This window comes from Tympanuchus pallidicinctus, unplaced genomic scaffold (genome assembly GCF_026119805.1).
Source record: "Tympanuchus pallidicinctus isolate F22 unplaced genomic scaffold, pur_lepc_1.0 scaffold15, whole genome shotgun sequence".
Taxonomy (NCBI): Eukaryota; Metazoa; Chordata; class Aves; order Galliformes; family Phasianidae; genus Tympanuchus; species Tympanuchus pallidicinctus.
This window is the reverse complement of record NW_026294669.1, coordinates 7,147,847-7,160,105: the sequence shown is the minus strand read 5'-3', so window position 1 is coordinate 7,160,105 and position 12,259 is coordinate 7,147,847. Positions and strand designations below refer to the sequence as shown.

The following is a 12,259-nucleotide window of genomic DNA, read 5'->3' as shown; positions in this document are numbered from 1 at the left end:
CGGCCAGGACAGAATGCAAGGGCAGACTGTGGAAAGTAAGTCTCATTTAACCAGACTGATAGGAACATCAGGTGGACAGGTAACACTCTGAAGTGAAAGTAGTCACACAGCCACATGCAGGAGACTACAAAGGTGAAAGCTGTAACCGCATGACCTCTGCTGTATTACAGACTTCTGCTGTATCACAGCTGAGCTAAAAATGTGACGTTTGAATTTCTTTCTCTTTAAAGCATAACCTTCAATAATAAGTTAAGACTTGCTCTCCCCTGTATATCATCAGAAGCCTTCATCTATTTTCTCAATTGACAGTAAAATAATTATTGAAATAATGAATCACACTTCTTTTCCCCACTTGAGCAGAAACCCCATGATATTTTGCGATGGCACAAAAATGACATTCTCAAAGAAACATGATCAGATTTTCCAGATAAACAATACTTGCTGACTTCTTTTCTTGGGGAAAAAAAAAAAGATGTATTGATATGGAGTATTTTTAAGCTCATTAGTCTCACACAGCAGTGCATGAGAAAGCCATATATACATGGGTGAATACTGACCACAATTGACTTTATGGGTAATATAAAAACAACAAAACAGAACCAAAGTTAACCCAATGTATTTAAGTGAAACAATCTAGAAATATATTTAAATTTTAGGAGATCATTCCTGATGGTCCTGAATTGTAAGAAAATTACCTTAAAGGAAATAAAGCTGATTAGCATGAACTGTGTATAACTTGTAGCTGCAGATCTGGAGAAAATAGCTGTTGCTTAATGAATAGGGGACTGAGGAACTGGGACTTACATTGTCTGGCTTGAATCCTCGTGTGGTTTAGATGATAAAATGTCTTAGTGAACTGCGCCTTGTGCTTTTAAAAGCACAGTTCTCACAAAGTGATGAGATGACTGGGTGCATTCAGCATTCTAATGCCAAGAATGCCATCTTCACAGTTTACAAAGAACATGACTTCTATGTTGATAGGACAAAACTGTTTGACCTGATTAGGCATATAAAAACCCTCTCTGAACTTCTGCATAATTTAATAAAGATGAACTTTCAGGTCCCAACTTCAAGGTAAGGTAAGTCTAACCTTTTACCTTTTGCTCAATATGAAAGGAATGTCAACAATATGGTTGTTGTCTAACAAAGCATCAGAATGGCCACAGGGCGGATCAACAATGTGTGGGCAAAGTTTATTTAAAACTTTGTAAGGTAGCATAATAAAGCATAAAGGCCCTGCATGTGGCAGGGGGTTGGAGATTCATCATCCTTGAGGTCCGTTCCAACCCTGGCCATTCTGTGATTCTGTGATTCTGTGATAATCCCTTGGAAACTGGTAATTACATTGGTAATATACAGGTGCTCAGTCAAGTGTGTTCAGGGGGATATATTAAAAAGAAAATAAATTAAATACATACTTCTTCCAGAAGATAATCAGGACCTGGTTCTGTTCACATTGGTAGAATGACCAATTATGCTTCTCACAGAAGGAACATGCCCACTAGAAGCAATGCTCACTGCAACCCGAGGCTCATCACATGGCATTAAGGAAGAGGCATCCATGGTGAGAAAGGAAGCTGATCCTCAGTTTTTAGAACATAAGAGACTGAACATGAACAACGCATGCAGAGGATACTTTGCTTTACTTTTCAGAGATCCTTTTAGCTTTACTCACGGAGGGAGTTCAATAACAAAATTGTACTTATTTTTCAGTGAAGGGAAAAAAAAGCACAGTAAAAAAAAATCACGCTGAAAGATAAGTTTGGCAACAAAGTTATTGGACATGAGAGCCATTTTAAATTCAGTACTATTCCTTTATTTTTAGGGGCATTTTGTCAGCGATAACCTGCTGAACGTTGTTGGAACAATGTGGTCCTCACCTCCACTGATCAGCCATCAGAGTTAATTTTACCACACAATATTTTAGTATAAAGAGGTTTGTCCTGCTGAGGAGTTATTTTGATGAAGGCGTTGATGCTTGTTTCAATAAAGAATGGGTTTTATAAACAATGGATTACAGTTTTAGCCTAGACTAAGGGCTTGGAGGAATCTTTTTTCAATTGAGACATCCAATTAGAATAGCATCAAGGAGGGGAAAAAGCGTAGTAAAATAATGATTTTTGAAAGCTAGTGCAAAATTGAGCTGTTAGACAAATTCTATCCAACATTAGACTGTAGCAAAAAAAAAAAAAAAAAAAAAAAATTGTCTCAAATCCAGTAAATGCAGGATCACACTCATACAACATGTAATTTCACTGACATTTTCAGTAATCGGGGTCATTTTTCTGTATGGTTGAGCTATTCTCAGACTCTTGTTCCTACGTATTAGCTGTGTTCTTACCTGTCTCCATCCCCCACCTTTGGCTTTTTTGAACAAGACTATTTATTTTGGTAATTACAAGGGCACTTATCTCCTCACTCTAGTGATGTCTGAGTTCCTGGCCTGTAATGTCTGCATGTCAGTCACCCTGCATACTGATGGAAAACGGAATTGCTCTTCAAGACTTACACTGCAAATGGCAGTTGGCAGTGGGTAGTAATTTTCCACACTGGTAATCCTCTCTTTTGAGCTCTGGACCAGATTCACTTCAGGTTACCTCTGAATACCCAAGGTACATCAACTGAGCTAAGGACAAAAGGACAGAAGGTGCAGATCAAGACGGAGGGATGTTAAGCAGCAGGACCAAGAGTGAATCAGCAGTATAAAGACACAAAGTAGTAATAATTCTCCCAGTTATGAGAACTAGCTTGTCATATACACAAATAGGGCTGCCATATCTGCAGGTGAGTTCAACGAGTACAAATCTGTGCTGGAAGATTTGCAGAGGAAAAGAGGGGAATGTCCTTCTTACAAGTTCTAAAGATGATTCACAAACGTCATTTAAACTCAGAATTGAGCTTCACAGAAAACATTTTTCTCATTTTTAGTCTCTTATGAGGACAGCTGGGAAGAGAAAAACAATCTTTCCAGACCCATCAGTCCCCTTCTGCAAGACTGCACATTCGGTCACCGTGCAGGGAACCTCCATATGATGTGTACTTGGTGCATGCACGTCAGAATGACATCTCTTCCAAACTCTCACCAAGCAGAACTATAGATTTTCTTTATTCTTAAAAAAAGTCTTAATTATGTGCTTAACCCCTAACCCCATTCCAACAAAAGAGTTTGTTTAGAACCTGTCATTTTTCTCTCCATTCCAGATTTCAATTGAACTCCCTGCCAGTGGACTTTTTCACTTCAAATGAATCAAACCAAAAGTCACTGCCCTTTCTGTGACACCTGGCCTCTGGAAATAACTAACAAAGCTCCCCAGGTGTACCGTCTTACATTAGGAGGTAAATTGGGCCCTACCTCACTGACAGATGTGGCTTACAAGATGAAGCTAGGCAATCATGTCACAGGTGGCACTGGCAAGCAGTCCTGGAGGCAGCAGAGGGACAGGCTGTAAGCAGGCTGCCTTCTCAGTAGACCTGTTGCAGCTGAACTATCTGCATGCTGTTTTCTGATCCTGGGCAATGAGACTACAAAAGTTCCCTCCTAATCAGAGCAAGGGACAGCACAGGTGCAACTAATGCATTTGCCATCTCTTAAGGTAGTATCACGATCTGCACAATTTTTAGTACTCATTCAAGCAAAGCATGAATTGCAGAGTGGAAACTTGTGCTTAGGTTCATCTGCACAAATCCTACCTAATAGTACAGATATTTATATGCACTTTCTAAACCTATGCAAACAATTTATCTTTGCTGAAGGGCAGAGAATTTGAGTGGCAGAGGCACAAAAACTTTGAGCAAAAGTTTTAGATAAACGTTGCAGAGCCAAACTGAAGGAGAAATTTTCTCTTGCAACATTTAGTTCATTTCAGTACATCCAGTCATATCAATAAAGAGTCCACAGTATAAATCAGCTAGAAAATAGATGCTATGAAGGATGTTCCATTTTATGTGGTTTGAATTTGATTGGTGATTAGTCTTGGCAGTTAAACCACATGGGAATAGTAATCAAGGTTTCTCTGCTGCAGTTCTGTAACAACTGAAAAACACTGTTGGCTCATGTCCCATACCATGATGGGATATTAACCTAAAATCTAATTAATCTATGAATGAATTACGGTTCTAGAAATATACTATATTATAATCAATTCTAAGTGAGTTCCTAACAGAAGATAAGATGAAGAAAAAGCTGTAAAATTACTAGGGGTTGATAAATTCTGTTTACTATGACTGATGATTTTTAGGGGGGATAATTTTACAATCCATCAAACTTTTGTCAGTTCAAGAATCATGCTGCCAAACGTATGCAGTAAATTAATTTTTAAATTTACATATTTATTAAAAATCTTATTGAAAACAGCAGGAAGTAAGCCCTGTTTGAATAATAAAATAACTTGTTATTCTACTGGAAAGAAAACAAAAAAAAAAACACAACAGCCAACCTTCTATTACGATGATTTTATAGTAAGGCAATAATTACAAACAGCTACATGGATTAGTTAACCAAACAATGTATTAAATAGCCAACCAAAAATTAATCAAGAATTAGAAAAAAAAAAACAAAAAAAACCAACAAATAAAAGTTGTTGGAAGATAATCAAGTAAAAAAATGTAATTAAAAAGCTGAGAAATTCATGGCTGTTTCAGATGTGCTTGAGGACATATTTGCTAACACAGAGGCCTGCTGGCATAAGCTCCTAGATTCCTGCAAAGGCATGGGGACCTGCAGGTGCCTGCATGGCACCCTGCTCGAGGTGCTGGAGAGGAAAGGAGCCTCAGCAATGTAGGCCTGCACACACAAATGTGGCCAGAGCTTTGCACTGCTGGCTCAGAAGGTCATTCTGTGACCCAAGTTGCTGCTTAGTGCCCAAAATGGCAGAATCGGGAAGAACAGTGGTATGAATTGAGCAAGTAAAGGGCTTCAGAGTTCTTGGTCGTGTTTGTTTGCAAGGCCTCAATTCTGTGTTACCCAAAAGTTATGTTACAGTGCTTTACTGCAGCAACTTTGACATATTTGCTCTACTGCTAATTCCTTATCCCACAGACATGCTCCAGGAGCAGTGGTGTCCCCCTTTTTTCTTCCCCTAGACTCATCTCCACTGTTATTCCAGTTTTGACTGACTACCACCATCACTGATGATTCTCTTGCTCTATTAAAATGCTCACTTTTTCTAAGATGCTACTTTGCACAAACACAAACAAAACACATACATCCATCTAGCCTACATCCATCTAGCCTTCATCCATCAGAAGCCAGAACTGCACAGCTGCCACAGCTCTGCTTCCTCGCTCAGCCCTCCCAATTGTCTCGTGCTGGACTGACATCATGGAAGGGGCCTCTTTGTCTGATTTATGGAGTACCTGGTACGTGCCCGAATACTGAAGCCTGATTACTTGAGAGGATCCATGTCATTTGGAGCATCTGACACAGTTGTCAGTTACTGGTTGAAAATAGTATGCCTATGCTGGTGGTGACAATCTCAAGATAGAAACAAGCTAAAACTAGGTTTAATATTTTGGCCAGTGGAATAAAATGTATACTGATGGAAAAAATATAGATTGCTGCTAATCTCTTACTAAGGAAAGTGGCTGTGACCCAGAACTATATGGATTAATGCAAAAGGAGATGTGAGATAAGACTATAAGCAGAGAATCGGCAATTCTTGTCACAAATGCAGACTGCAGATGATATTCCTTTGCCCAGCTCTAAATGATGATCAAAAAGAAGCACAGCGAATAAATAACCAGAATAACGCTGAGCATTGAGAAGACCACTGCTGGAAACGCAGATGGATGTTCCTACAGCCAGGAAATTTATGAAGTGTTCAGCTTGCCTCCCAACTTAAAAAAATAAAGCAGTGATACATGTTGTGATTAACAAACATATCATTTGGGTGTTATTTGGAGGAATGCTGGTCTGTGTTTTTAGGTTTGTTTGCTTCATCCTTTAGATACGTCTGTTTCTGGTCAAGAGAACTTCTACCCTACTTTGTTTGAAGCAGGCACAGAAAACGTCATTCACTTGGATCTGGTCAAGACATTAGTGGTTGCAGACTCTCTTTGAGGGGCACAGCCTGGAAACAGCAAGGAGTGAAAGCCAAATGTACTCGACAGTCCTTCGTCTTTCCACCTTTGCCTTCCCAGCAAAAGCTCAGGCTATGCAGCCAACAGGATCTAAGTGGCAAACACTTGTGCTGAATCTATTCAAGCTATAAAAATCTCCTATTAGAATGTGAGATGTTTTTATGACAAGGCCTTGTTTGGTTGCTTTCCAGAGAAAGGAAGCACAGTAGAGGTATATGTTGGGAACCACAGTTCTGCAGGGTCTGATCCCCTCTTTGGCTGTAAGGAAATTTTTGTCAGGAATGATCAAAGTAGGAATTCAGCATGGAGATGTGAACTCAGTCTCCTCCCTGTGGACTTCCCTGCAGTGACAGAATAATGTAGTATTTTTTTTGTGTTGATTTTGCTTCAATCTGAATATATATAAATACAGAAATGTAGAAGTGAAGGGACAGCCAGCTACATGAGTGCATTTTCTGTACAAATGCTTTAGAAGATTTACTGACCTTACCAATATCAGGTTACTGTATTATTAATGCTGAAAACTGTTGTAAAAACTGGTAATGCAGAACATGTTCCTATGCCTAAAACAGAGATGATAATATTGTTAATATAATAGGCCACTAGGAGGACTAAAATACAACTGGAATTCATGCATTTACGCTGTACAGGTAATATGCATTCATTTTCTGAATGACCAAAGATGGCACAAACAGGAAAACTGGATAAAAAATACTCAATAAAGTAGTTCCCAAGCTCTATTGGCAAATAATTTGAATAATGTTGCTGAAAATTAACAGACATCTGATATTTATTGGAATACAAATCCACTTTTAAAGATGTTGATTTTCTTCAGTGTTTTAGATTATTCAGGGTTTGAATTCTTGTAAGAATGGAATAAAAACTTTGGCCATGCAGCTTTGAGAAGAGCTCTGCATGGACAGCAGGACTGCTGAAGGCAGCACAGCTCTGCTAATGCAAAACTCATGGAAGGGCCAGGGTGCAAGTTTGCTTCTCACGTTCTGAAAGTTCCTTAGCAATGCTTGTGGTTAGCTCTTGTGATGCAAGACACTATCTTGAGTAAGAGTCCTTGATGAATATATTAAGTGATTATTTGCTTAGCATCACTACAGGGCCCCATCAACGTCCTCAAAGCATTCTGCTACAAGTACAAGGTTAAATTCTAAATGTAGCTGGAAGGTATTTCTTATATTCTTTATTTTTAAAAAGGGGAATTTAATAGCAAAAGAGATTTAGCAATTTGGTCAGACAGCCAGAACATTATTCTGATCTCTACAGTCCCGCACTCCTAACTGCTAAGCTTTGTTTGAATTTGAAAATTCATTTTTTTTTCCTTTGCAGGCAGAAAATTCTCCGTGGAAAGACAGAGGCAGAGGCCTGTATTGTTCTCTTTACTAGAGTGCATCTGCAATGCTCCTCACTGTACAGGACCTGGCATTTGATTCAGTGTATGTGGTAGTTAATCAAACGTTTTGCACTGACTTCAGTAGACTTTGGATTAGACTCTTAATGCATTAGAGAGATGAATTATTTAACTTACTGAGTTCCCCTAGAAACAAAATATTGAGCTGCAAACAAAGCTAACAAACACCAAATGGGATACCATCTGCTGCAATGAACAAACCACAACCAGTTTCCCCCATGCTTGAGAGTCTTCCAAAATGAAATTTGAAATAGGTTTGTTAAACTCCCAACTGTCTCACAAAATTGGCTTAGCACAGGTTAGCAAATGCTAATGCCACGAGCAACAGCAAGCCAGACTATGATATATCAATTGGAATTGTCTCTAATTTTATTTCAATTGGACATCTCTGTCTGAAAGCTCAGGGGATTTCTGCTATCCAGAGCCTAAGGAGCCAATGGAGAAGTTTCTCTTCATCCTCTGTGTCCTAGGGCTATGGATACTGACTAGTTTCTTCCCCCAAGTAAATATGCATGATAATTATCTATAGTGATGCACTCATAAATCTGGATCCTTCTAGCCTTTGATGTCTAGGCTTCATACCAGACAACCTTCTGGGGAACAAGATACAGAAGTGAAAGAAGTTCTATCTCTTGCAGCAAAGGCAAAAGCTACCCAAAATCCCGAGTCCAAAGTACCAAAGTTCGTGGCTCTGTTGAGTGTGTAGGCTCTCAAACACTTTCACAGGGACAGAAGGACAATGCACTGCACCATCAGTATTAGCTCCCTTTCCACTTAAAAAATGAACACTGAGAAACCAAGTACTTTTATGTAACATGAGAGAAAAACACATCAAACCAACAGTATTTGCCCTGTAGAATGAGACAAGTAGATAAATGTCTTCATACGTAAATTTTCTACATACCCAGACAACTTCATCTTCCAGTAGCACCCCAACAAGTGATGAAATTATTAAGAACAATCAGGACTTTGGAAGACTATTCAGTCTTTATCCGATAACAAGAAAGGTTACAGCTCTCCACATTACTCAGCTGTTTTAGATGGTGACTGCTGTTCTTTGGCTTGCTCTGCTGCCTCTGTTTTCATCACTGTGCTAATGATGGCATAATAGATTCCATTTTTTTCTTGCAATAGAATTCATTTATAGAAATACAGTATTATAAAATTTGAACTCTCTGGTACCCTGTCTTGTTAAAGTGGTTCTCAAGAACAAGAAAAGGATGGATGATGTTCCAATAATAGTAATGGTAAAAATATTCAGTAAAATAAGTGATACAGTTACAGCACTTTCGAGTTGCTCATTCTCTAATGGTACAGAAAATGCAATTAAAAAATGGGCTTAGAAGTACAAACAGTTTCATTATGATATGATCTTAGCTGTAACATTTTAGGACCAGATTAAAAAAGACGGAGTATTTGGCCTTCCCTTTAGCCCATGGGAAATTGCCTGCTGAGGTTCTGTGACACTGCCCACAGAGCCAATGTACAGCAGGAGCAGAAGGATGCTACCCGTCTGAATTTTGCCTGACAGAGGGAAAACATCCAAACCAATTTTTGAGCATCTATGTAAACACCATTATTTTCACAGGATCCAATGTGCAAAGCTCTAAAAAAAGCTGCAGATTTCTAGCACCCTCAAAAACTGGGCAGCCAGTGTCTAAATATGAATTTAGGTACTGCCATTAGGAAACAAATGAAGCTTGAAAAAACTGGCCTGCATTTGTACTGATTAGGGCTGCAGGTAAGGGTGCATTTGGCAGCTATGCTACACAGGGCAAAATAATGCTTGCAATAGTGATTAGGAAGTATGTGCTGGCTGCTTAGCTACTTCGTCAGTTTCAAGCATTGTCTGAAAAGCTCTTACATCTTAGATCTGCTTTGCATCTTAGTACATGTGCTACAAACAAGCCTCCTGATCTGGTAACTTCTGCATATTCCATGTCTTGCTAAATTTTAGACACTTACGTTATTAGAAATGTCACAGACTATTAATGCATGATTAACATTTAAATTCTAAAATACTCAGCCATATAATATATTCATATCTAATTTCTTCATTCCCTCCCACTTCCACTATATATTCTTCATCCACACAAATCCATTTAATGTCTTTTTTTACAGTTGGATCCATACTGAGTACTCAATGACACATGCAATAAGATAACAGAAAAAACTCTTCCAAATGTTTGACTGATAAATATTCAGACAATTCCTCAAATAGTCACTTCAGGCTTTAATTACTGAGAATAAAAATAGAGGAGGTAAGAAAAGTTCTGAAGGCTACAGCTTTTTATAGCACCTAGAAGTTTTGGTGACCTCTATCAGTGCACAGGGAAAGACTGGAGTAGCCCAGGCAGTATGGGGGGCTGAGCTGTGCAGATGTGTCTCAGAGCTGAAGGGAGAGCAGTTTGGGCTGGGGGAACTGCAACATGACACAGAAACATGCAGCACTCTTAGCTTTTGTGGAAGTTAAGTAGGTACCTAAGATATGTAGCCAAATCTTAGAAGCTTTACAAACTTCCCTTTGTCACTTACTGCTTATATGTTTGCTAAATCCCACATTTATTTGACCCACCAAACACAAATCTTGCTTTCCATCAAAACAACTCCACAAAGCCATGAGTTCATGTAACATGGACAAAATACAGTAAGAAATAGAATATTTTCCTTCAGCACTTACCATAAATGAGAATGCTTAAGCTTAAAAAAACACCTAATATTTTTCAGCACAATGCAGACAATCTCAGTGTCACACTGCATGAAATCAAATATAACTTCTTATTTAAATAAAAGGTGAATCACTTTGGGGAGATAAAAATAGATGGTGGAACAAAGTGTAAACATCACCAAGCTATTGCAAAATGATTTTTGCAAATATGTGACATAAAATTTGCCTTCTTTTCAAAGAGTATGCTGATCAGGATATTACTTCCCATGCTCATATGAAAACAAAAAGCATCCTCTCAAAAAATCCTGTTTACTAACATATTTCCAGTGTACTGCTACAGTTGCTGCTAGGATCAGCTGTGCAACTTGTCCTCATGTATTTTGCTCGGAACAGAATGCTCACAATAATGGATTGATCATTCCCTGCCCTTCCCTTCGTGATGTTTGAGTGCTTTATGCAAACACATCACTGTTATAGATGGAGAAGGCAAGTTTCAGCTGGAAACGCAATTCACAGAAGTATTACAGCATTATTCATCTCATTTAACTCTGCTAATCAGATGCTCCTCTTGGAGTGAAAATATTTTCCAGTCTCAGAAAACAAACAGCTCACTGAATACCTCTCTGCCTTACTGCTTTTCTCTCGATTGACTCAATCCAATGTTTATTGAATCCAATTTATTTTTAGCTTTTTATTAATAATATCATTTCTACCATTACTACAATTACACTGTCTTACAAGCTTACTAATATTCATCATTTACTGCTGCTACTGTGCCCTGGATTCCACTTTGGCTGACAGCATTATTATTATATTCCAATTCAACACAGAGAAATGAAATGAAAGCTTTATTTCCAGAGGACTGACGAGCGCCTGGTTACAAATGGCAGAAACATCAGTGCACTTTGGGCCATGCTGCAAACCACAGCAGCTCCATCTGCCAAACTTTTGTGGAACAGCTCAGAACATTTTCCACTCTGGGAAATCAGCTTGCAAATGATTCTTCTACTCAGTACGTGCTTCTGGTTCTTGTTAAAAGAAAGGATTTACCTAGTTAAGCCCAGGAGCCACAGTGTCTGTTAAATCCTTATGTAATCTTGAGTTTTGTAGGTAAACAGACATCTACAGTGCTCAGTGTCTGTCCCTGCAAGGCAGTGTGCAGTGTGATGCAAAGGTGTGGGTCAGCAATTCTCTGCCATGAGTTACCATGGGATTTGGCATTATGCGACTGTGCCATCAGCACCAGAACTGTACCTACATGCCTGGGATGCATCCTTAACTTTCCTACTGGAGCTGCAGCTTTTCACTTCCTCCGCATCTTCTCTCAGCCTCACATCCCAGCGATTCTCCCATAGCCTTGCACGCCATGTGTTCTAAATGCCACGCAGCCTGCTGTGCCGTGCCAAATGCTTCATGTCCCTCACCGATAGCCAAAGACTCTTTTAAAACTCGGTGCTAAAAGACATCTGAGTTAAAATGCCGCCACCTACCCATCCCCATAAATACTCTAAACAAACATAAAATAGGGAGAACTTTTACACCAGCTGGAGGGCTAGGCAGAATGGGGTTTGGTGGCACAGTACTAACATTATGGAGTCTGTTACTGTTAGAACTGTATCAGCTTTTTTATGGTATAACGTCCCTTGCATGATATTTAAAATGTTTTTCCTTCGGTGGACTCTCCCTTACATATGTCCTTTTCCCTTGCCAGAGCTTTTTTATGCTTAATCAAGTTATAGAAAATGTTATCACCCTCCTTGCTGCTGAACCACTCTCCACTGCCTGCTATTTTTCTACAGCTCTCAGCAGTGAAAGAAGCTTCACTTGCCTCACCTAGAAGGCAGAGGGAAAGAAACGAGTCTCAGTATAACTGCAGCTTTTTATTGTTGCCAAGCTAGTTCCTCGGGCTAACTGTAAGAATGTTCTTCCACACTACACAACATTTCTTTTAAGTGATACACGTCAAGTGAGACTTTGGTCCCAGGAGACTGCCTAGCAGTCTTCAAATTGTTTGTTTTGCTGTCTCTTCACTTCAGCTTTTGGAGGCGACTTTGATGGCAAGATACGAGGAACAATGAGACCTGATTAGC

The 12,259-nt window shown here is 39.1% G+C and overlaps 1 protein-coding gene across 6 annotated transcripts in view; it reads right to left on the bottom strand.

The window, feature by feature from the left end:
- The window catches only part of NCKAP5 (NCK associated protein 5), a 377,529-nt gene that overhangs the window by 21,058 nt on the left and 344,212 nt on the right, over positions 1 to 12,259 (bottom strand). The window contains exon 20 of one of the 6 annotated variants that reach the window (XM_052676205.1): positions 6,576 to 6,641. The exons of the other annotated variants lie outside the window; for them this stretch is intronic. Within the exon in view, the coding sequence (XP_052532165.1) occupies positions 6,636 to 6,641 (6 nt within the window). The 3' untranslated portion in view covers positions 6,576 to 6,635. Of the gene's footprint in view, positions 1 to 6,575; positions 6,642 to 12,259 lie in introns of those variants that run through there. 6 annotated transcript variants of the gene reach the window in all.